The sequence below is a fragment of the Pituophis catenifer genome, unplaced genomic scaffold, assembly GCF_029215685.1.
Source record: "Pituophis catenifer annectens isolate HBS135680 unplaced genomic scaffold, rPitCat1.0.hap2 SCAF_2, whole genome shotgun sequence".
NCBI classification, from domain to species: Eukaryota; Metazoa; Chordata; class Lepidosauria; order Squamata; family Colubridae; genus Pituophis; species Pituophis catenifer.
The window spans coordinates 27001240-27027146 of NW_027256882.1; the positions used below are offsets into that span (position 1 = coordinate 27001240).

General features: G+C 43.6%; 1 protein-coding gene across 1 annotated transcript in view; it reads right to left on the reverse strand.

The window, feature by feature from the left end:
- Nucleotides 1–6020: 6020 nt before the first annotated feature.
- Nucleotides 6021–25907, reverse strand: part of LOC139310027 (zinc finger protein 850-like) — a 49209-nt gene continuing 29322 nt past the window's right edge. The window contains exons 4-6 of the mRNA XM_070934201.1: nucleotides 6787–7031; nucleotides 6168–6703; nucleotides 6021–6104 (exon numbers count right to left, since the gene is read on the reverse strand). Coding sequence (XP_070790302.1) covers nucleotides 6021–6104; nucleotides 6168–6703; nucleotides 6787–7031 — 865 coding nt within the window. The remainder of the gene's footprint in view (nucleotides 6105–6167; nucleotides 6704–6786; nucleotides 7032–25907) is intronic.

Below are 25907 nucleotides of genomic sequence, written 5' to 3' on the forward strand. Positions count from 1 at the left end.
TCAGAGTATTTATATGGCTTTTGTTCAGTGTGGATCCTCTTGTGATTTGAACTCTTTACTTTTCCCACAATAGGCACATCTATGGAGCTTTTCCATCACTGACATTCCTGAGGAGGTCAAAAATATGTGTGATTCCTTATTTTGTTGGTGCCTGCATTACTGGCTGCCATATATGACTATCCAATTGACATTTTCTTCCCCACTGGCTTCCAGGTATTTCCCTCTTTTTCTGAATGGAAAAATGATCCCCTTTGACCTTTTCAAGTAACGTATATTTAAATTCTATATAATCTATTTTTTCCAGCTGCAAATCTCTTCATGATTTTCTCTTTTCCGTCTCTTACATGCTGATGAAGTAGACAAATTCTGTGGTTTTCTGAAGGAAATAGAACATATTTTTATTTCTGCTTCAATTTGCTTTGCTTTTCAGTGTTGCTTGTTATTCTCAGTTGTCCATTGTGCTTATATTGGCATCATCTTTGTCTGTAAGATTCAAAAGAAAGTGTAAGTTTTATTGTTTCATGAAAGAGTAGCAGAAGATGTGAAAAAAAGAAGTACAGGTAATCCTTTAGGTACGACAGGCCATTCAATGACTGCTTGAAGTTACAGCACTCCCCCAAATGCTAAATACGAATCTGCTTCAAAGTTTAATTTTTGCAGCGCCGCCCGCCCCGAGGTCCTTGACTCCTTCACTGCAGAGATGCTGCAGCATACCCACCCACCTATTTCCCTTCCATCTTGCCCAGTCAGTCCTCACAACCCCCCAGACCCCAGTATGTAGGCCTGCTTTGCAATATACAATGCATTCCTCCCCAACCCCACTCCCCCATCACCCTTCACTTACTAAATTTCTGACGAGCTCAGGAAGTCAGCTGGGCCATGTGGCATAATCAAGAAGAAGAAATATAAACTCTTTTGTTTCCATGGCAATCCTTTCACTCCAGCCAGCATAAATCGTTAGAGATTTACCCTGGCTGAGGAGGAAAGGATTGCCATGGAAGCAAAAGAGATGAGATTTCTTCTTTCCTCTACCAGCACAACACTAATGTCAAGCTAGTGCTAGCAGGGCTAAGAAGAAATCAGGCCTATTTTGCTTCCATTGCAATCCTTTTCTTTCCAATCAGCATAAACTACTATGATTTCTCCACCGGCACTAGTTTTATGCTGGTGAAGAGATCTAAAAAGATATTGTCACGGTTAACCCTGGCTGAGGAGGAAAGGAATGCCATGGAAACAAGAGATCAAGAGAAGAAACAAGAGAAAGAAAGGAAAGAGGAGGAGAAGGAGAGGAGGAGAGGGAGAGGGAGAGGAATGGAAAAAAGAGGAAGGAGAGGAAGAACGGATAGGGAACAAGAGCAGGAGAGAAGGTGAGAAAGGGGGAAAAGAGGGGAGGAGTGGGGGAGAGGAAGGGGAAGTGTAGGGGAGGAGAGGAGAGGAAGAGGAGGAAAGTAGAAGAGGAGAGGAGGGAGGAAGAAGAAAGAAAGGTTTGTTGTGAAAAGAAGGAAAAGAGAGGGTAGAACCGCAAATGTTGCCCCCATAGATAAGGAGAATCCATGACCTCAGTGCCTTCCGCCATGCCCTTAAAACCTTTCTTTTCCAACAAGCCGGGCTGGCCTAATTCTTTTTAACTGATTTTTAACTGTTTTGTTTATCGTTTTAATTAATGGGGCACATTTATATATATATATTTAACTGTATTTTAATATTTGTATTTGATGTTTTTACTTGGCTGTTCACCACCCTGAGTCCTCGGGGGGAAGGGCGGTATACAAATTCAAAATAAAATAAAATAAATAAATAAATGCAAAATTTCTGGAGCACGAAGGATGGGAGAAACTTGAGCGTGCAGATTACAGACAGGATGACAATAATGTTAGTATTGAGCATCAAATGGTTAATGATACCCCTAATGAGGATATAGACAATGTAGAGGTCTCTATTAAGGATGAAGAACAGGAAGTAGGTTTAGGGGAGGAGATACCTGCAATGAGTCCTGTATTGCCTAGGAGATCTAATAGGGAAAGACATCCACCTGATAGACTAAAAGCAACTGTGGTTTGTCAGGTTAACATAGAACCTTCAAATTATGAGGACATCAAGATGTATCCTGAAAAGGAGCAGAATGCATGGAAGGAGGCAATGAGTAAAGAAATCAACTCATTAACTGAATTAGGAGTTTATGACAATGTTAAAATACCACCTGGAGAGAAATTGATTGGTTGTAGATGGGTGTATAAATTAAAGAAAGGTATAGATGGGCCTGTAACCCATAAAGCTCACCTTGTAGCTCAAGGTTTTGCTCAAACTGAAAAACATTTTGATGAGGTGTTTGCTCTGAGTTTAAGAGCTAGCATGTTAAGAACAATGCTAGTTTGGGCGGCAAAGAATAAGTATATAATTAACCATATACAGTAGATGTGGAGACAGCATACTTGCATGCTCCATTACGACATACCATTTATATGAGAAAGCCGTTAGGAGTTAAAACAAATAATCAAACTGATTGTTGGAAATTAAAGAAGCCTTTATGGTTTAAGACAATCAGGGTTTGAATGGAACCAATGTATAATTAAAGAGCTTAATAATATTGGATTTCAGGAAGGTGTAGCAGATAAATGTCTCTTTAAAAGAGAGAATGACAGTTTAATATCATTTTTGCTATTATTTACTGACGATATAGCAATAATAACTAAAACTGATAAAGAAGCAATGGAGATTATTAGAAAGTTGCAAGATAAATTTAAGATCAGGAATTTAGGTCATATTAGACACTATTTGGGCCTTGATATTGGTCAAACAGCTAGAGGATATAAACTGTCTCAGTCTAGCAAGATAAGTCAGATGTTGAAACACTATAGTATGGAGCTATGTAAGCCAGCTAAAACGCCTATGGCACAGGATTTTCAACATGGAGAAATCCAAAGTCCTGGATTTAGTAAGGAGATCTATCAATCCCTAATAGGAAGTCTATCCTATATTAGCAATTGGTCGAGACCTGATATTTCATATAGCGTAAACCAATTAGCAAGATATAATGCAGAGCCAACAGATCAGCATTGGCAGGCTGCAAAGCGGATATTGAGATATTTAAAGATGACAATGCATTATGCATTGTTTAGAACCTAACCATGATCTGATACTGAGCGCATATGCTGATGCCAGTTTCGCTACTGATTTGACCACCAGACAGTCTACATCAGGTATTGCGATAATGTTAGGTAACTGTCTAATTGGATGGAAAATAATAATAATAATAATAATAATAATAATAATAATAATAATAATAATAGTAATAATAATAATAGTAATAATAATAATAATAGTAATAATAATAATTTTATTTCTATACCGCCCTTCTCCCGAAGGACTCAGGGCAGTGTACAGCCTATTACAAACACAAAAATATACAGACATCAATTAAAAATAATTAAAATTATTAAATAATTTCAGCCAAATTAAAACCCAAAAATTTAAAACACCCAATTTAAAATCCTTTACATTGATAGCCCGGCCTGGCGGAACAGCAGGGTCTTGAGGGCACAGCGAAATACACAGAGGTCAGAGATCTTGCGCAATTCCGGGGGCAGTTCATTCCACAGGGCAGGAGCTCACACAGAGAAGGCCCTCCCCCTGGGTGTCACCAGCCGACATGCCTTGGCCGATGGCACCCTGAGAAGCCCCTCTCTGTGGGAGTGGACTGGCAGAAACATATTAGTCTATCCACTATGGAAGCAGAATTCTCCTGTTTGTCACTAGTATGTACTGATCTGATTTATTATAAACAACTAATGATGGACGTCGGCTTAAAGGTAGATTATTCAATCGTAATTTATGAAGATAACCAAGCTGCTATAAAAATGGCGACCAATTTAGCGGTTAAGACAAGGTCTAAATATACTGATATTCATTATTTAAATGTTCGTCAGAGTATTCAAAGCAATATGGTCCAGCTGGAATATTGTATGTCCGAAAATAATATTGCCGATAATTTCACCAAAGTGCAGGGTGCAATCAAACATAAGATGTGTTGCAAAAGCTATGGCTTGAGAATATGAACAGGTATATATTAGCCTGTCCAAAGGGGAGAATGTTAGGATATGGTGTATGTCTAACAGGTTGTCCAGGCAATATATGTGTTCTATGACTTTAACATGAATATGTATTCTATGACTTTAAGAAGTACTGCTGAGTCATTGTAATGCTGAGTCATTGTATCCTGATTGGATAAGCTCTGTTGTAATTGTATTTAAAAGGGAGCTGAAATGTAGTCATTGATGATATGCTACCATCGTGTGTAGATATGCTATCATCGTGGTTGATATGCTACCAGCGTGATCTCTTACCAGCGTGAATGTGCTGCTATTTATTATCTACTGCTGTTTTGAATGGTAAGAAGACTTTTGTATCACTGGACTGATTTGACTGGCAAAGACTTGGATTGTTTAAAGACTATGAGATTGTTTTTTACTACAAAGTAAAAACTTTGATAAACCAGTTTGTATGTATTTTATTCATAGCTCTCAGCACCATTTCCTGGTTGGTTAACACAACAATATCCTTAACAACACAGACATACAGTCCTACCCTCTTTCCCCAACATAAGGTTCAATGATCTGTCCCCGTCCACACACACACACAAACACAGCCAGCCGAGGGTTAAGGAAGCACTTGGAACACACCCAGGTCTTTATCTCCAACTTGGCAGCGATACACACACCGTCTGCCAAGTGCTTTTATTTCCACAGAAAACAGAAAGATAATATACTCAGCATACAAAAGTCCAACAGAATTAATATTCCTCTCAGCAGTTTCGGACGAGGCTTTAGTGACTATCCAAGGTTTATTTTTGTTCGTCACAGGGATCACTGGCCACCACCCTCTATTATATAGTCTCTGGGGTGTGGTCCAGTGACTCAGTTCTAATCCCTAGCACGCCTCCTGAGCTGCTGCAATCATTTATCACGCCTTCGGAGGCGTGCATCCAGGAATGATGTCTCTCCTTCACTTTCATCCGAGACACCTGTCTCCCTGCTAATCTCCTCTCCCTCGGCCGGCACCTGAGACAGTGCCAGAGGGGAGGGGCCTGGAGAGGGAGGCCTGGCTGACTCCTCTTCCTCATGCTCGGAGCTTTCTTCCTCCGATGGGACAGGCTCAGAGGGCGGGGCCACAACATTCAAAGATCTTCAAAAGACACAGAGGAGGAGGCTATGATGCCTGGTGGGTCGGACTTAGACCTAAGGACTACAGGGACCCTGTTTTAGGAAGGAGAGGCCTAAGAGATGGTTATGGGAGGCCTTTGGAAGGAAAGCCTGGGCCTGCCCTAGGCCGCTTAAGACCTTCCCCCAACCCTGAGGTAGCCAATGTTCCATTTAACAACTTACACATTCATTAAACGGCTGCTGATTATAATAAGAGGGAGTCAGATTCTGAGGGAGATCCTACCTTAGCACTTGGCCACCAGCTGCCCTTCTGCCCTTTCGCTATCCCCTTGTCCCCTCCTCCTGACTCTCCTGGTAGTCTCCGATCCTATTGCTGAGGATGCTTTAGTTACAAAGCTCGGGCTCCTTGCATGGAGAGGGAGTGGCCCTCCCTCTGACACACACACTTTGCCCTCCTGCATACACCATGAGCAACGTGCCCAAGGACAGTGAGCATAGTAGCAGCCTTGAGGAGGAGGTAAGCGCAGCCAGGCACCCACTGGGGGAAGCAGGGCTGGGCTGTGGGGTCCCAGTGCAATGGGAGCTTGAGGGACAGGGTGGGTGCTTACGCTCCAAGGGCTCTGGGCAGCCTGCGCTGCTGCCCGGGGGTCCTTTGCGTGGCCTGAGATGGATGGAGAGAACAAGGTTTTTGGCACTTACCATTGTCTCGCCTTCCTCTGCTGGAGACAATGGATCCCCCCAGACCTGCCTGGGCCACCACAGGCGCCCCATGACACAAGAGATGTCGAGCTGGCCATGTGACATCACCCCAACACGCCCACCCACAAGATCAACCACAATCCTGATGCGGCCCTCAATCAATCAAATAGTTCGACTCTGCTGGTCTGGACACTCATATGGTTTCTCTCCTATGTGAGTCCTCTGGTGGTTCACCAGGCTGGAATTCTGACTGAAACTTTTCCCACAATCAGGACATTCAAAGGGTTTCTCTCTTGTGTGAGTCCTCTGGTGTTTCACCAGGTGGGAATACTGACTGAAACTTTTCCCACACTCTGGACATTCAAAGGGCTTCTCTCCTGTGTGAGTCCTCTTGTGTTTCACCAGGTTGGAATTCTGACTAAAACTTTTCCCACAATCAGGACATTCAAAGGGTTTCTCTCCTGTGTGAGTCCTCTGGTGTTCCACCAGGCTGGAATTGTGACTAAAACTTTTCCCACACTCTGGACATTCAAAGGGCTTCTCTCCTGTGTGAGTCCTCTGGTGTATCACCAGGTAGGAATTCTGACTGAAACTTTTCCCACAATCAGGACATTCAAAGGGTTTCTCTCTTGTGTGAGTCCTCTGGTGTTTCACCAGGCTGGAATTGTGACTAAAACTTTTCCCACACTCTGGACATTCAAAGGGCTTCTCTCCTGTGTGAGTCCTCTGGTGTATCACCAGGTGGGAATCCTGACTGAAACTTTTCCCACAATCAGGACATTCAAAGGGTTTCTCTCCTGTGTGAGTCCTCTGGTGTATCACCAGGTGGGAATTGACACTGAAACCTTTTCCACACTCTGGACATTCAAAGGTTTCTCTCCTGTGTGAGTCCTCTGGTGTATCACCAGGTAGGAATTATGACTGAAACGTTTCCCACAATCAGGACATTCAAAGGGTTTCTCTCCTGTGTGAGTCCTCTGGTGTATCACCAGGTGGGAATTCTGACTGAAACTTTTCCCACAATCAGGACATTCAAAGGGTTTCTCTCCTGTGTGAGTCCTCTGGTGTTTCACCAGGTAGGAATTCTGACTGAAACGTTTCCCACAATCAGGACATTCAAAGGGTTTCTCTCCTGTGTGAGTCCTCTGGTGTATCAGCAGGTTGGAATTTTGACTGAAACTTTTCCCACAATCAGGAAATTCAAAGGATTTCTCTCCCGTGTGAGTCCTCTGGTGTATCACCAGGTGGGAATTTGCAATGAAACTTTTCCCACAATTTGGACACTTGTATGGCTTCTCCGTGGTGTGAGTCCGCTGATGTATCACAAACTTCCCATGCTTGCGAAAGCATTTACCACATTGGGAGCAGTTGTACGTCATCTGTCCTATGTGGATCCTTCTATGAATCACAAGGAAGCTATTCTGACCAAAGCTTTTGCCACATTCAGGGTATTTATTTGGCTGATCTCCAGTGTGGATCCTCTTGTGATTTGAACTCTGTGCTTTTCCCACAATAGGCTTTCTGAAGGAAATGGAAAATATTTTTTTTATTTCTGCTTCAATTTGCTTTGCTTTTCAATATTTCTTGTTATTCTCAGTTGTCCAGTGTTGTTATATTGGCATCTTTGTCTGTAAGATTCAAATGAATGTGTGAGTTTTGTTGTTTATAAAAAGGTTGCAGAAGATGTGAAAAAAAGTAGTACAGATAATCCTTGAGGTAAAACAGGCAATTCAACGAAAGTTCAAAGTTACTACACCCACACACCCAATGCTAAATACGAATCTCCCCCCAATGGTCCATCCACCAGCTGCAGAGATGTTGCAGCATACCTACCCACCTATTTCCCAAACATCTTGCCCGGTCAGTCCTCAGAGGCCCCAGACCACAGTACATTGGCCTGCTTTGTCAATATCTTTGCTTCTAGGTATTGATCCCCAACCCCACTCCCCTTCTTCATTCACTTACTTAATTTTTGACGAGCTCAAGAAGTCAACTGAGCTACGTGGCAGGATCAAGAATAAGATTTACGATCTCTTTTGTTTCCATGGCAATCCTTTCGCCCCACCCAGCATAAATTGGTAGTGATTTACCCTGCCTGGGGAGGAAAGGATTCCTATGGAAGTAAAAAAGATGAGATTTCTTCTTAGCTCAACCAGTATAAGACTAGCATACAGCTAGCACTGGTGGCGCTAAGGAGAAATCATGTCTATTTTGCTTCCATTGCAATCCTTTCCAGCCAGCATAAGCTCCTACGATTTCTTCTTAGTTCCACCAGCAGTAATTTTATAGTGGCAGCGCTAAAAAGAGATCGTAGTGGTTTACCCTGGCTGGGGAGGAGAATATTGCCATGGAAACAAAAGAGATCAGATTTCTTCTTCTCTCTATCAGCGTTAGGTTTACTCTAGTCTTTTGCTGGTAGAGCAAAGAAGGAACCCCATCACTTTTGTTTCCATGCCAGTCCTTTTCCCTCCACAGCCAGGGTAAACCACTATGATATCTTCTTAGCGCCAGCAGCATAAAACTAGCACCGGCGGAGCTAAGAAGAAATCGTAGCTAAGAAGAAATCGTAGTAGTTTATGCTGGCTGAGGCGAAAGGATTGCCATGGAAACAAAAGAGATTGGATTTGTTCTTCTTGATTGTGCCACGTGGCCCACCGAGGGAATGGCCTTCTCTACTCTGACTTCCTGAGCTCATCAAAATGTAAGTCAGCAAATGGTGATGGGGTGGAATATGGAGAAGGCCCACATGCTTTGGGGAAACCAAGGGGCAGAGGCAGAGCATGGGGTATCCTAGACTCAAAGAGAAGGGTTAAGGGAGACATGATAGCTCCTCTTTCAATACACTTGAGGATCTGTCACAAAGAGAGGATTGACTTATTCTCTAGGGCACCAGAGGGTAGGACAAGAAGTAATTGGTGGAAGCTTGTCAAAGAGAGATCCACCTTAGAAGTAAGGAGAAATTTTCTGATGGTGAGAAGAATTAATCAATGGAATATCTTGCCTCTTGGGAGTTCTGGGTGTTCCATCACTGGAGATTTTCAAAAATAGATTGGACAACCATTTGACAGATGGAATAAGGTCTCCTGCCTTGGGCAGGGAGTTAGACTAGAAGACCTTCAAGGTCCCTTCCAGCCCTATGATTCTATATTCTTAGCAATGTAAAGATGTGGAGATTTCAACAGTCAGCATTATTTACACTGATCAAGCATTTTTTGATTTCCTCTTCTGCAAAGCTTACATGGCTGGGATCACTGCATGCGACATTAAGCTATGATTAAACCATCTTAAGACTGGTATACCTAGCCTTTGTTAAGCTGTCACAAATATTCGTTACAGCTAAAGTATCAAGCGGAGACACCTCCCTAGAAAATAGGCAAGTATAGTGAAATAGGAGTGGAGTTTTAAGAAGCTATCTTTTGGCTAGCATCAGGTTTTCCTTTGTAATCAGCAAACCAGCTGTTTCATTATTTCCCCCCAAATCAACATGTTGGGATAGACCATCTGTGAACATGGGAGGTTCTTAATACAGGTAATCCTTGATTTACAACCACAATTGAGCCCAAAATTTCCACTGCTAAGCAAGGCAATTGTTAAGTGAATTTTACCCCATTTTCTAACCTTTCTTGCCACAGTTGTTAATCTGGCTTTCCCACTAACTTTGCTTGTCAGAAGCTTGCAAAAGGCTGATCACATGACCCTGGGACACTGCAACTGTCATAAATACGAGCCAGTGGCCAAGGATCTGAATTTTGATCACGTGACCACTGAGATGCTGCAACAGCTGCAAGTGTGAAAAACGGTCATTACTCACTTTTTTCTGTGCCGCTGAAACTTCAAATGGTCACTAAAAAATGGTTGTAAGTCAAGGAATACCTGTATGCAGAAGTAGCTTGTTTGCTAACAATAAAATATTGAGCCATAGAAATGGGGAAAAACAGCTACTGGGCATGTGGGTACAGTGGTTAGAGGAATGTAGTTAAGAGCCTTAAGCCATGGCCTTGCGTTATCTAGTAGCAAGGAACAGGATACGGTCGGGGCACAGAAGGCCAATGCAAAAGGGATTTGCCCCCTCTTATAAACTGCTCAGAAAATCTTTGGTTTTTTAAGAGCTTCAGGAAAGATTTCCTTAAAATAGTGGCGGAAAATTGGAGCAGAACAATCAAAGGAAGCGCTTTCAAATGCAGCAAAGGTCATTTTCTTCTAGCTTAATTGAAGGTAATAACTGCAACAACCAAGAAAAAATGGAGCTTCCAGACTCAGGAACTGCGTACAGGTAGTCCTCGATTTACAACAATTAATTTAGTGACCGAAGTTACAACTGCACTGAAAAAAGTGACTTACCGCTTAGTGTAAGTTTTTCACACTTACATTACAGCATCATTACATTACACCATTAGAGCATCCCCATGGTCATGTGATCAAAATTCAGATGCTTGGCAACTGACTCATATTTATGGTGGTTGCAGTGTCCCGGGGTCATGTCATCCCCTTTTGTGACCGTCTGACAAGCAATGTCAACAGGAAAGCCAAATTTACTTAACTAGGTTACTAACTTAACCACTGCAATGATTCACTTAACCACTGTGACAAGAAAGGTCAGGAAATGGGGGGGGGGGCACACTTTACAAATGTTTCACTTGGCAACATAAATTTTGGGCTCAAGTATTTTCGCAAGTCCAAGACTATCTGATTTTCTTTTCTTTTTTTAAAATTTTTATTAAGTTTTAATTAAAGACAAAACATAAAACCACACCCAGTGTATAATACAAAATAGAGATGATTTTAAAAAAGAGGAAATATATGAAAAGTGGAAATTGAATTGGTGGGAGAAGATACAGGTTAATAATTGGAATAAGAAATATAAGGATAGAACAAGGGTAGAAAGGTTAAAAACGGAATTTGAAGAAATAGTATCCCAATTAGGAATGGAAGAAATTGGAATTAAGGGATTGGTTAGTAAGGTATATAAAATTATTAATTTGGATAGTAATTTACAAATGGTGATGAAAGATAATTGGGTAAAAGATTTAGAAACAGATATTACAGAACAGGAATGGAACTTGAATTGGAATAGTAGAATAATGAGGACCTTATCAATAAGAATAAAGGAGCATAGTTATTGTGAGAAATAAGGATTATTCCTGTAAAAAGTATAGCCTAAGCTACGCCATTTTAAAATCATGTTAAGGCCTTATTTTACCTTGTATAACCTGATTATATAATTTAGCTGACACTTAAGAACATGAGAAAGGAACTGTGTAATTCCTGTGTTCTTGAGAATATGTTTGTCTTGCAGGAAATATGCTTTTGGGTCAACTTGCCCTCATTAAATAGGGGAAGTACGCATATGCTGATATTACATGTATAAGCAATATTTTTAAGTGGGGTATTTTTATACTGGAATTGTGGGGACTTTCCACGGGGGTAAAACATGTGCTAATCTTGTTATATAAGATCTGAAACTGTACTCCAGGGACATGCTTGTATCCTGTACGGTGTATCCTGAAAACTGTATATAAAGTGGTAAGAAAGAGACCATAATTTGCCTCCTCTCTTTCTGAGGAGGACCTTTGCAAAGAATAACAATAAATCTTGTCTTGTCTGTCAACTCTCTGTCGTTATTTTAAAGGTTACAGGTGTTTCCTGCGTATCACAGTTATAAAGTTATTTGGAAATGGTACCTGTTCCCAATAAGATTATATAAAATGAATAAAAGTGCTAGCAAGTTATGTTGGAGATGTAAAGTGGAGAATGGGACATACGAACACATGTGGTATGGATGTCGTAAAGTGAAGAATTTTTGGTTACGAATAGAAGAAGAATCTAGTAAAATAATTAAAAAGAAGGTAAAGTTGGGAGTAGATACCATCCTCATATTAAAGTTGAATGATAAGGTGTTAACAATTGATGAAAGAGAGCTTGTAAGGATATTGGTCATTATGGGACGAATTGTGATTGCAAGATACTGGAAATTGAATATTGAATACAAAATAAATGAATGGTTCAGAGAAGTTTGGAAAATTGCTCTTAATGATAAGTTAACGTGTGATATAAAATTCAAAAAAGGACTATTGAAAGAAAATATATTTTGGAGGATATGGCAACCATTTGTGGACTACGCAATCGGGAACTTGGAAGAAATAATGCCAGTGCCAATGCAAAGAGAATTTTGGAAGACCTGAAGATGAAGGAAAAATTCCTCTGCTTCTCCCTGATTTTCTTTTAGGTCAATCCTGCGACTCCATATCAAGAGACCTGCAGCGAATCTATAAAGCCTTAGTAAGACCCCACACAGAATACTGCATCCAGGTTTGGTGACCACACTGGAGAAAAGATGTTGGGATTCTGAACAGTTTGCCTTCAGAAGTTGTGGGACCTTCATCACTGGAAGCTTTCAAGGAGAGACTGGATTGCCATCCATCGGAAATGATATAGGCTCTCCTGTTTGAGCAGGGGGTTGGACTAACAGTAACAGAGTTGGAAGGGACCTTGGAGGTCATCTAGTCCAACCCCCTGCTCAGGCAGGAGACCTAAACTAGGGATTCGAACTGCCGACCTTTCTGATCGACCAGCTCAGTGTCTTAGCCACTAAGCCACCTAGTCAGGTTAAATGAGTAGATGACCTCCAAGGTCCTTTCCAACTCTTGTTATTTTGTTAATCCAAGGCTTTGGTGAACATGACAATAGAGTCACGATTCATCGAAGAAAGAAACGCCGCTTGCAACTCAATAGCCCCGATGTCCTTTTTGTCATTTTGTTCTCCCCACCCGTGACGCCTCCGCGCCGTCCTTTTATGCCTTTCCCCGCACCTGGATTGCGGAGCTGGGTGCTATGTTTGAACATGGAGGCTCAATTTTCTATAGGAAGAGAGAGCTCTGCAAGGACCAACTGTTGTATCCTCTCCTTTACCAGGAGAGCGTTAAATAGGTGCAGTTTTTTAAAAAAGAAATTATTTACTCAAGGATAATTTCCCTTTAACCTCCCCCCCTCCCTTCCTGGATTTCTTATTTTCTGAACTGATCATTTTCTGATCAGTAAGTAACTACTTAGCACTTTGCAACAAAATGGCGATTGAAGCTTGAAAGGGCGGGGGAAACGGAAAGCTACAGGAAAAGTTTCGTTTTGCTGGCAGCCCTTCGCCTAAAAAAAAGCTTTTGTGTTGACAGAAGGAGGACTTTAAATGTCAATTAATATTGGGAAATCTTTTGAGGAACTTTTCTTTTTGGCTCTGATTAAATATAAAGACTAATTTTAAACTAGAAATGGCCTCAAAGTCTGTAAAAACTGTTCCCACTAAAGGAATGGGGAGTGCTGGCAGCTCCCCAGCTCATATTCCTAGATTACAAGTTCTTGCTCCTCCAGCGGATCCACAGATTTTAATGTTGGAAATGTTATAACAAGCCCTCCAAGTCACCCAAAATAAAATTGTTGATGTGATTGATGAAAAAATTAAGGAAACTGTTAGATCAGGCGCAGGAACAGAAGACGTGACCAGCTCGATACATGTAACAAGTTTATTTACAGTGTAACAAGTAAAGAAGACTGCTGGCGCGCTGCCGGAGCTCTCCTTATATTCGCTCCCGGCAGACGCACCGCCCCTAGACAGGGATTCAAATCTCCCGCCCGATGGCTGGCAGCCAATCAGGGCGGATGCCCTTATAAGGACATAACACTCCTCCCCCCTTAGTCTGAACTGTCAATCTCGTTCACAAAAGTCACGTAGTCGCGCAGGTACGTAGGACGCCTCGGCACCCTAGCTGACCTGCGCAGTCTCACTTGTTCTCCGTCTCCGACCTGGATGGACGGGGCTCTGTCGTCTCCGGGCTCCCTCTCCGGAACCGGGCTTGGTTCGGCTGTCGAGTGAGCGGGGTCACCCCCAGCGCCTCCGGCCGGACCGCAGACCTTGGATGGCTGGTTCCGATGGTCTTCTTCCTGGCCTGTGGATCTGTTGCCTCGTCTCGGTGGCTCGGTTCCGACCCGGGAAGAGCGTCTGAGTCTCGGTAGGTCCATCGTTTGCTCCTCCCTGGTCTCCCGGGCGCTGCGGTTCGGTTGCGGTTCGGCCTGGTGCCGGGTGGGTGGTGGTTCTGTTTGGTGCCCTCTGGACCGGCCCGCCGGCTGCGGGTGGTGCTGGCCCGTGTTGCGTTGTCCGACCTCGCAGGGGTGGCGTTGGTCTGCTAGGTCGGGCTGGCGTTGGTCTACCCCGTCTGGTCGGTGGTGGTCGACCTGGTCGGGCTGTTGTTGCGGCACTACCTCTGCGGGGCGGCGGAGGTCTCCCCTGCCGGGGTGGTGCAGGTCTACCGTCGGGTGGTGCCTGGGGTCATCCGGGTCGGGGTGTCGTTTGTTGGCTGTCTTCTGTGATGGGCGGGGGTCCCCCACGTCGGTGATTCGTGTGCCACCCTCGCCCGTGGGTCGTGGGGTGCCCCTCTTGGCTGGGTCCCGGTCTACTCGCCTGGAACTGCAGTCTCCCTGGCTGGGCTGGCATAGGCTGCTGTAACTGGTGGGGTTCGCTGCTCCTCCTCTGGGCAGGTCCCGGTCTACCTGCGGGCTGGGTTGGTGGTCCCTGGCCTTGCCGTGCCCGGTGCCCACCTGGCTGGGTTGGTGTTGCCATCCCCCGTGCGGTTGGCCCCGGTCTACCTCGCTGGGCTGCCGATGTGACAGCATTTGGTAGTGGGCTGGGCCAACCTTGTCGGGGTGGTGCTGCTCTGCCTCGCAGGGGTGTGGTAGGCCTACCTCGTCAGGGTGTTGTAGGCCTACCTCGTCGGGGTGTTGTAGGCCTACCTGGTCTGGGTGTGGTAGGCCAACCTCGCCGGGGTTTGGAGGCCTACCTCGTCGGGGTGTTGTAGGCCTCCCTCGTCAGGCTGGTTTTCATGTGCCCCCCCCCACCTTTTTCGGAGTTGGTCGATGTGGCGTCTCGTGAACTGTCCATCTTCCAACTCAACGATGTAGGATTTGGGCCCGGTTGTGCTGGCAATTTTCCCCTTCAGCCACTTAGGGGAGCCGCTGAAATTCAGCGCGAAAATTGAATCTCCTTTGCTGAAGGCGCGGAGCGGGCGGCTGGCGGTTGCGGTCACTTCCGGGCTGTATTGGGGGTGCAGCCGGTCCAAGGGTGACCTCAACCTTCTGCCCATCAACAGTTCGGCCGGACTCTTGTGGGTGGTGGCGTGTGGCGTGATGTGCTGGGTGAGGAGGAAGTTGTCTATGCGCTCTTGCCAGTCCCCCGGGCCCATCTTGGTGAGGGCCTCCTTGGTCAGTCGGACCATGCGTTCGGCTTGTCCGTTTCCGGCCGGCCTGTAAGGGGCGGACAGGGCGTGGCGGATGCCCAGTCCTGCCAGGAAGGACTCCATGGCCAGGGATGTGAGCTGGGGGCCGTTGTCTGAGACCAGCACATCCGGTAGGCCATGTGTGGCAAAAAGGCGGCGCAGGGCTCGGATGGTTGCTTCAGTTGTGGTAGATGCCATGGGCACCACCTCGAGCCATTTGGAGAAGGCATCTACCACGATGAGGAGGTGTCGCCCTTGCATCGGACCCGCGAAGTCAATGTGGATCCTCGACCAGGGGTTGCTGGGGGTCTCCCACTTCGCGACTTCGGATTGTGGCGGCGCTGGGCGAACTTCTTGGCACGGGTCACATCTGGAGACCCATTGTTCAATGTCTCTGTCCATGGAGGGCCACCAGACGTAACTCCGTGCCAGGGCCTTCATGCGGACGATGCCCGGATGCCCCTTGTGCAGGGTTTCCAACGTCCGCCGTTGCAGAGTGCTTGGAATCAGCACCCTGTCTCCCCATAGCAGGCAGCCTTTTATGGTGGACAGCTCCTCCTGCTTCCTGGCGAACGGGCTGAACCTTTCCTCTGGCTTTTCTGCTGGCCACCCTCTGAGGATCCAGGACTTCACTTGGCGGAGTGTGGGGTCCTTTTGGGTGTGGACGGCCACATCTGCGGACGACACCGGGCAGCTGGCGTCGTCATCAATGTGGAGTAGGTGGAGCGTGGGGGCTGGGTCTTCGACCGGCTTCTTCGATGGGCATCTGCTGAGAGCATCAGCGTTCCCTATGGCTGTGCCTGGCTGGTGCACGAGCCGATAGGAGTAGCCAGCTAGGAAGATGGCCCATCTCGTCATTCTTGGGGACATGAAGGTCGGGGTTGGTTGGTCGCCTGCGAGGAGTCCCAGAAGAGGCTTGTGGTCTGTGACTATGGTGAAACGTCTTCCGTAAAGGTATTCGTGGAAGCGCTTCACTCCAGCCACGATGGCCAGGGCTTCTTTGTCCAGCTGGCTATAGTTCCGTTCTGCGCCGGACATTGTCTTTGAGAAGTACGCGATTGGGGCTTCCGAGCCATTGGGCAGTTCGTGGCTGAGGACTGCCCCCACCCGGTAGGGCGACGCGTCGCAGGTCAGTCTGATGGGGAGCGTCTCGCTGTATTGGATGAGGACGCTTTTGGACGTCAATAGTCCCTTGATGGCCCGGAATGCTGCTTCCTCTTCCTGGCCCCACTTCCAGGAAGCCGATTTCCCCAGCAGGCGGTGGAGTGGCTCAGCAACTGTGGCTTTCTGTTTTAAGAAAATGGCGTAGAAGTTGAGCAACCCAAGGAAAGCCTGAAGCTCCGTTTTGTTTTTTGGGCTTGGAGCTTCATGGATTGCTTCCACTTTTGATTTGGTGGGGTGTATGCCTGTGCTATCAATGAGGAAGCCCAGGAACTCGACTTCCTGTACTCCTATGATGCACTTGTCCCGCCTGACCCTCAAACCCTTGTCCTTGAACCGCTGCAGGACAAGCCTGAGCCTTTCAAGGAGTTGGGGTCTCGAGTCACCGGAGATGAGCACATCATCGAAGTAAGGCACCACCCCTGGAACGCCTTGGAGAAGGCGTTCCATCATGGATTGGAAGATGCCAGGGGCAGCGCTGACTCCAAATTGGAGGCGGTTACATTTAAATGCCCCTCTGTGCATGACAATCGTTTGGGCCTCCGCCGTTTTGTCATCCACTGGCAGTTGCTGGTAAGCCTGGGCCAGGTCCAGTTTCGCGAAAATTGATCCAGATCCCAGGGAATGCAGCAGGTGTTGCACCACTGGGACTGGGTATGCGCTCTGTGCCAACGCCTTGTTGATGGTACAACGGTAGTCAGCACAGATGCGCACAGACCCATCATGCTTCAGTGGGGTCACAATGGGGGTCTCCCATGAGGCATGATCGATCGGTTCCAGTACGCCCTGGGCGATCAGCTTATCCAGCTGTTCATCTACTTTAGGCCGCAGGGCAAATGGAACTCGGCGGGGCTTGAGCCTGATTGGGGTGATTCCCTTGTCCAGATTAAAGGAGATTGGCCTCCCCACAAATTTCCCCAGCTTACCATCGAAGACTTCTTTGAACTCTTCGATGATGGAGTCGAGTTCGTCCCTGCGGATCTCGTGGATGCCCTGAAGTGAAAGTCCTAGAGGCTTGAACCACTCCACGCCCAACAGGTTCGGTCGGCTGTGCTGCACAATGGTGATGGGTAGCTTTCCATCGAAGTCGTTGTACTTCACATGGGGTTTCCGTTAAAGTCCACAAGTTTGTCTTTCGGGGCTTTCAGCTGGGTTCTTTTGTATGCCGGTTTCAGCTGTTGTAGGTGCTGCCAGTCCATGATGGAGAAGGCGGATCCGGAGTCTACCTCCATCTTGCACGGAGACCCCTCTGCTAGCAGCGTCACGTGGAACTTGGTGGTCCCCTCGTCGCTTGTGTGAGCAATGGTGGTGGTCTTGTGCACCGTTCTGTTTCGGGGATATTCCTCCTCCCCGCGCCGGGACTGGTTTGAGGACCGTTTGGATGTCCTCTGGTTATCTTTGCGATTTTCCCGGAATCGCGGTCTGGGCGGCTCCGGGGCTGGGTCTGTGGCTCTGCAGGCCTCGGCGATGTGGCCCCTCTTCAGGCATCGGCGGCAGGTCGCGTCCCTCCATCTGCAGGTTGCTCTGGGGTGGTCGCCTCTGCAGCTGCCGCATCGCTCTCCACGGTCGCCATGCTGTGGTGTTTCCCGCCTGGGAGGGCGGGACACCTTGTGGACGGCCATTTCCTCATCAGACTCGGATTGAGTGGTTGCCTCGTCTGATGAGGTTGGGCCCGACTTGTGGATCTTATGGATCCCTCTTGCTTTTACCATTGCAGCGGCTGCTTGTTCGGACGTCTCCGCCGCTGTTGCCTCGTCGAGGACGTCTTTAAGCGGAATCCTCTTCCTGCTGAGGAATTTCTTTTGCAGCCCCACATCTCGCATTCCAAAAACAATGCGGTCCCGGATGGCGTTGTCCACATTGTCGAACTCACAGTTGGCAGCGAGTTGGCGGAGCGCTGCCACGAATTCTTTGATGGATTCACCATCCCGCTGGTTTCTTTGCTGGAAGGTGAACCTGTTTGCGATGGGGGTGCCTGTAGGTGCATAGTGCTCCTGTAAGACGTCCTGCAGGTCGTTCCAGGACATCTCCTCGATGTCCCTAGGTGCCACGAGGTCTATCGCCATCTCTAGGACGTCCGATCCGCAATGAGCCAGGAAGAGGGCTCTTTTCCTCTCATCATCGAGGTTCTGGTATCCATTGCCTCGCAGGAACTGCCGGAATCGGACCATGTATGACCTCCACTTCTCCCGGGATGGGTCGAACGGGTTCAGCGCGGTTATCGGGGCTTGCGGGGTAGCCATTCTGGAAGTCGCTGTGGTGAAGTGACTTCAGCTCTTTGGGCGGTCGTGCCGTGAGTCTTTCTCAGGTTCTCTTCTCTAGTCCTTCATCGCCAGTGTTAGATCAGGCGCAGGAACAGAAGACGTGACCAGCTCGATACATGTAACAAGTTTATTTACAGTGTAACAAGTAAAGAAGACTGCTGGCGCGCTGCCGGAGCTCTCCTTATATTCGCTCCCGGCAGACGCACCGCCCCTAGACAGGGATTCAAATCTCCCGCCCGATGGCTGGCAGCCAATCAGGGCGGATGCCCTTATAAGGACATAACAGAAACTAATGAAAAAATTAAGGAAACTAATGAAAAAATTAAGGAAACTAATGAAAAAATACAGGCTGTGTCAGATGAGATTGCAACTCGCAATCAGAAGATTAGGGATGATATATTAATGGCATTTAAGTGTTTGGCAGGCAATATTGAAATGGTGGATGATAGAGTTGAGGAAATTAAACAATCCTCAGAAATTTTGGACAGTAAATTAGGTGAAGCCCAAAACAGAATTCAAAGAGCTGAAGATGATTTAACAATGATACATTACAGAGATATGGAATTTGCTTTAAGATTCAGAGGGGTGAAGGAGAATAAACAAGAGAATTTGAAAGAAATGATGTCTGAGGCATTGGCACCGCTGGCGGGGGAGTCAAAAAATGATCTGGGCTGGCAGATGGACAAGCTGTACCGCGTTAATTCCTGGGTTGCTAGACAGAAACATTTACCAAGAGACATTGTGATATACTTTACTACAAGGAGAGTACGTAAGGAAATCTTACAGGCTACTTTTAAAAACAAGCTTTGGGTGGAAGGCCAGGAAGTGATGACAATGAAAGAAATCCCCCCTAAGATCTTGAGAGCTAGAAGGGAGTATGCTTTTCTGGTGGATGAACTGAGAAAACGCCAGATACAGTACAGATGGGAGGTGCCAACTGGACTAGTGGTGACTTACTCAAGAGAGAGGCATCGGCTTAATACAATTTGGAAAGCAAGAGATTTTTATATAAATGTATTAAAGGCTAGCACACCCAAATCAACTAAATCACCAGAAGGCAAAAGAAAGAAGGAAGTAATGGAAGGTGAGACAGAAGAGCTACTGACAGTAGTTCAGGGGGGAGTCTTGGCTGGTCAAGAAGAAATATTACAAATTCAAATGGCTGCTCAAGAGCTGGCGCTAATTGATTTATCGCAGGAACCAAAGGATCAAAGACAGACCAGATTGGTGACAGCTAGACTCAAGGAAGAATTAAGACAGCAACAATCCCAGATGGTAACTCAAGAAATGATCCAAGATACTACTAAAACAGGAGCAGTGGGGGGGAGCAAGACCTAAAACTCAAATGAGATCAGATCATCAGGATTTGCTCCAGAGGCTCCAAAGGCCCAGAGATGGGAACTAGATTTTTGACTTGGAATGTTAACGGTTTGAATTCTCCACAGAAAAGAAGAAAAATATTTCACTATCTTAAGCAATTTAAGAACGAAGTAATTTGCTTACATGAGACTCATATAAGAATACAAGATCAAAAATATTTGATAAATGCAAGACTTGGTACACATTATGTAGCAGCAGCACCAGAAAAGAAAAATGGAATAGTTATATATCTGAAAAGAGACTTAGTTGCTAAATTAATTGAAGCAGATGACCAAGGAAGATTTTTAGCGATAGAACTTTTAATAAAAGGAGAAAAAATACTTGTAATCGGAGTTTATGCCCCGAATCAACAACAAGAAAATTTTTATAATTTACTATACTCAAAATTGACACAGTGGGCATATAAAACTTGTATCCTGTTAGGGGACTGGAATGGTGTTTTGAACGTTAAAAAAGACAAGAAGGGACCTAAACAAAATGTGTTAACAAGAGCAAAATTGCCCAAAGCATTTTGGGAAATGATGGATGATTGGGAGTTGAGAGATATTTGGCATGAAAGAAACCCGGAAGAAAAAGATTTTACTTTTTTCTCAGACAGACATCATTCCTTTTCAAGGATTGATTTTATATTAATTATATTAATAATTATATTAATGATCTTTTATCTAGGGTGAAGAATATGAAGATTTGCTCAAGAACATTGACAGACCATAGTCCAGTTTGGCTGGAATTGGAGTATGGGAAAGGGCCCAGGAGGTCCTGGAGGTTAAATGATAATTTGTTTAGGTATGAAGAAAATGTAAAAGAGTGTAAAAAACTTATGAAAGAATTTTTTGTTATGAATATGCATAAGGGCACATCTATAGAAATGGTATGGGATGCAAGCAAAGCATATATGCGAGGAATTTTGATATATTTGAACAATAAATACAGAAAGAAACAGGGGGCAAAAAGAAAAGAATTAGAAGATGAGATTAGTAAACAGGAATGGGCTTTAATAACCAATCCAACAGATAAGAAAATCAAAGAGGCAATCAATTTATTGAAAGGTCAATTTAATATGTTAATAGCAGATCAAGTGGCAACTAATTTGCAATATGCAAAACATAATACTTTTTATAATGCCAATAAACCAGGCAGGTGGTTAGCATATTTGTTAAGGAAAAAGCAAAAATCAAGGACAATAGAGAAAATAAAATATAAGGGTAAAGAGGTTTATGAGCAACAACTGATTAAAAAATCTTTTTTAGAGTTTTATTCAAGGCTGTATACTGGTGATAAAATTAAAGATATAGATATAGACAGATATTTGCAGAAAGAGAATATTTATACAATTTCAAATGAGCAGAGGGATAGTTTAAATCAATTGATAACTTCCGAGGAAATTGTGTTAGCAATTAAGCAGTTTAACGTGGGTAAAGCTCCTGGGATGGACGGTTTGACAGCTATTTATTATAAAACTCTACAGGAGGAAATGGTAGAACCACTGAAAGAATTATTTAACTGTGAGATGTAAATGCCTTATTCTCTAATGTGTAAATAATGTATATATGGGACATCGGGGGTTAACTTATTCTTTGGTTCCTAATGTATTCATAATTCACCACTCCCATTCTTGGCTCCACCCCTTGTATATATAAGGAGCCACCTTCACCATTTTCCTTGCTTCTATCTGTGAATATTCAGTGAATATAGAATGCCTGTTATAATTAAAGAGAAATATATTTAAACCTCTAACTCTTATTATCATTATTGAGTCTGATCCTGAAAATATTGCAACAATCTGGTAGCAGAGGATGGTTAATTGACTCAATAAACACTTAAAGATGTCTAAGAAAGATAGGCCCAACACCAGGGCCTACAGCAAAGAAATAGAAACTGAACAAGAAATAATCAACGAATCCACAAACGCGATTTCGAGAGAATCCGAAGAATACACCACTGAAGAAGAAGAACTAATAAATGAAAATAATGACCAGGAGGAAATCGAAATAGAAAATAACGAACTCAGGTCAGAGATATTAAAACTATTAAAAAGCCAGAAGAATGATGAAAGCCTCATCGCGAATCTCCAAGAAATGCTGAAAAACAGCGGAGCAGCGAGAGAGAAAAACATTGCTAAAGAGAAACCCAAAGACCAAAAAACTGTGAGTGATATGACTACAAAGAAAGAAAAGAGCAGTCGCCGCCATCAAAACTCCTAAAACCGAGCCAGAAACCGACTCGTCTGAAGAGGAGCGGAGCGAGCGAGCTGCAATGGAGAGAACCTTCCACGACGACGCCAAAGAAGAAATGAGCAACGCGCATGTGCGAAACTACGTAGACGGTCCGGAAAGACTTGAACTGGCCAGAGAACCGCGCAGACTCGTTGCGAGCATCCCCATGCCGTTTTGCAATTTCCTGCACTTGCGAGACCACGGACTACCTCAGGTTGTAAGTAATGGACAAAATAATGTGGGAAACTTACCCAGTGACTTCCCAAAACTTAGAGTTGATGGCATTAATTTGCAAGAATGGTATCAACAGCTCCAGGTTGTCTTTATGAAAGAAAATTTACTATTCTTTATCACTAGTCCTCCAAGAAGACCTTGGACTTTAAAAATAGATTGTTTACATCATAGAGCATTTTTCTTAATAATATCTAGCGTGTCTCCTGCAATGTATCATAGCATCAAACCAACCACACCACTAATAACAAAAATATATTGTCTTCATTTACAGAAGATAAATTTGTAATAAAGGTAGCTAATCAAGAAAAGGTTCAAGTATTAGGCAGAGGAAATGTGACCTTGCCTGGCCTAGGAAAAATAGAGGGGGTATTGTTAATTCCAGAAATACCTCATAACATACTAAGTGCCATAAAACTAAGCAGAGATTCTGACATCAATATAGTTTTCTCAAAGGGGAAAGCAACTTTAGAGAAGGACAAAACAAATGTAGGCACTGTGATGATTAAAGGAGGCCTACCCTATCTAATAACAAAAGAAAGATGGTTACATAACATTGATTCAAATATGGAAGATTGTATTGAGGCAGATGATGAAAATGTTAGTAACAGTGACAATGATGAATGTAAAATATCTCATGATCACGCAAATACACACAATGAGAAGAAACCAAGAATAGGTAAACCAATTCATGATGAGTGTGCTCACATCTTGCATAGGAAGTTAGGACATGCAAGTTTTCCTGTAGTACAAAAAATGACTGAACACGCAGAAGGTGTCAAAATAAAAAATTGTGAAAATTATTTGGAATGCTCAGTATGTAAATCCACTAAACTAAAAACTAGTCCCAGACCAAAAAAATCCAACAGATCAACTAACAAAATTTTTGACTTAGTACATATGGACCTAGTTGGTCCATTAACTCCATCAATCACTTATAGAAAACGTTACTTCCTAACAATAGTAGACGATTACAGTCGCTATGGTTTTGTTTACACATTAAAACACAAGGATGAAACCTTTCAGAAATTTAAGGAATTCTACAAACGCATAGAAACACAACATAATATCAGAATAAAACAAATTATGACAGATAGGGGATGTGAATTCATGTCTAAAGAATTCTCCCAATGGTTAAAGGATAGAGGAATGCTACATTTCACGTCTAGTCCATTTTCTGCGTTCCAAAACGGGATTGCAGAGAGAAAGAATTCCACACTACAAACCATGATTAGGTGCACATTAGAGGATGCTGGTTTAGGCAAACAATTTTGGTCAGAGGCCTTACATTATTCAAATTACACTCAAAATAGAACCTGGTCCAGTATTGTGAATAAAACACCATATGAGGTGATGTATAATAGGAAACCCAAATTAGCACACATGCACATATTTGGAGTCACTGCAGACGTACACATACCTAAGCAGTTGAGAAGAAAGGGAGAAAACGTATCCAGAAGATTAAGATTTATGGGATATGAAACTGGCACCAAAGGGTACAGATTCATTGATAATAATAACAAATTTATAGTCTCCAGAACAGCTGTGTTCCATGAACAGGCCAATTGGTCTAAATTACATCTTAATGAAATATTTCCAAATAAATGCAAAGATACAAAATCTTGTGAGGAAGGGACAATAGAAAATCAAAATATCAACAAAAATAAAAACAAAACCAAAACTTGGACAAATAGTCAGCACAAAATAAAGACAGACACATTAACAAAAAAGGAAGCAAGATATTTGCATGATAACCATAGCAAACCCGAAAGAGCTATTAGAAACAATAGAAATCAAGTACCAAATAAATACAGAGATTACATAATGCATATGGATGGTGAACAAATGACACCTAATACATATGAGGAAGTATTAAAACTCCCTCGTGAAGAAAAGGAAAAATGGGAACTAGCTATGAAAAAAGAGATGGAAAGTTTGCAAGGATTAAATGTGTTTACACCTGCGATTGCACCTAAAGATAAAACGATTATAGGTACCAGGTGGATTTATAAAATTAAGAATCTAGAAGGAGGCAATACTCTATACAAAGCTAGATTGGTTGCACAAGGTTATGCACAAAAATATCCGGAGGACTACACTGACACATACTCCCCCACAGTGAGAACAGAGAGTGTTAAAACAGCTCTAGTAGTGGCATCTGCACTCAATCTTGATGTATTTCAATATGACATACAGACTGCGTATTTACACGCAAAACTAGATAAGGAAATATATGTAAGAGCACCACACAGTCAATACACTAATAAGAATGAAATTTGGCTATTGAACAAGAGTCTATACGGATTAAAGCAATCTGGCAAAAGATGGTACGATTGCTTGGTAAAAGTACTTAAGACCATGGATTTCAACGCTACCACTGCTGATAACTGTTTCTTTGTAAAAAAGAGTGATGATCATATTGAATTTGTATTAATTTATGTAGATGATATTTTATATATAGGAAAACACAAGGAGAGAAGAGAAACCTTTGTAAATAAGCTAAACGAACATTTCTCGTTGAAATCTCTAGGTAAAGTAAACAAATACCTTGGTGTACAAATTAACAAAACTAGAAGGGGATTCAAACTTACTCAGAAAGATAAAATCATTGAACTTCTGAACAAATGCAATTTAAACAATGCCAAACCCTGTGACACTCCTATGCAAACTGATTTCCTTAGAAACACTGATGAATCTTCCCCTGAATTCAAGGATAATACATTTTATAGATCAGTCATAGGTTCACTTCTTTATATATCTAATTGGACCAGGCCAGATATTGCATTACCACTCAACTTATTGTCAAGATATGTTAGCAAACCAACAATGTATCATTGGGAAGCAGTCAAAAGAATTCTAAGATATCTGAAAAGCACATTAGACTTTTGCTTAGTATTAGAACCTAGTAATGGTAAAGAACCAAAACTTACATGTTACGCAGATGCGGATTGGGCTGGAGATATATCATGCAGAAAGAGCACTTCTGGTTATATTTTTCTATTAAATGACTGTCCAGTTTACTGGTACACTGGTAAACAAGAACTGGTAGCCACTTCGACCACAGAAGCGGAATATGTTTGTTTGTCCAAAGCTGCAAATAACCTTGTATGGTTTAATGATTTGATTTCAGATGTTTGGAAAAAACCTGCTTTGCCTTTTGTTATGCATGAAGATAATAAAGCAGCCATTGAAATATCCAGATCCGATGCCATTGGACAAAGGTCCAGGCATATAGATATAAAATTTAAGCATGTGAGACAATTGTCTCAAGATGGATTTATCAAAGCAGTGCATTGTGATACCTCTGAACAATTAGCTGACATATTGACGAAGCCTTTACCTTCTAAACAGCACAAATATTTAACATCAAAATTATATGTCTTATATTGTCCTGAATCTGAATGTAATTGGTGTTGTATAGCGAACCGGCATTTAGAGGGGGATTTGTGAGATGTAAATGCCTTATTCTCTAATGTGTAAATAATGTATATATGGGACATCGGGGGTTAACTTATTCTTTGGTTCCTAATGTATTCA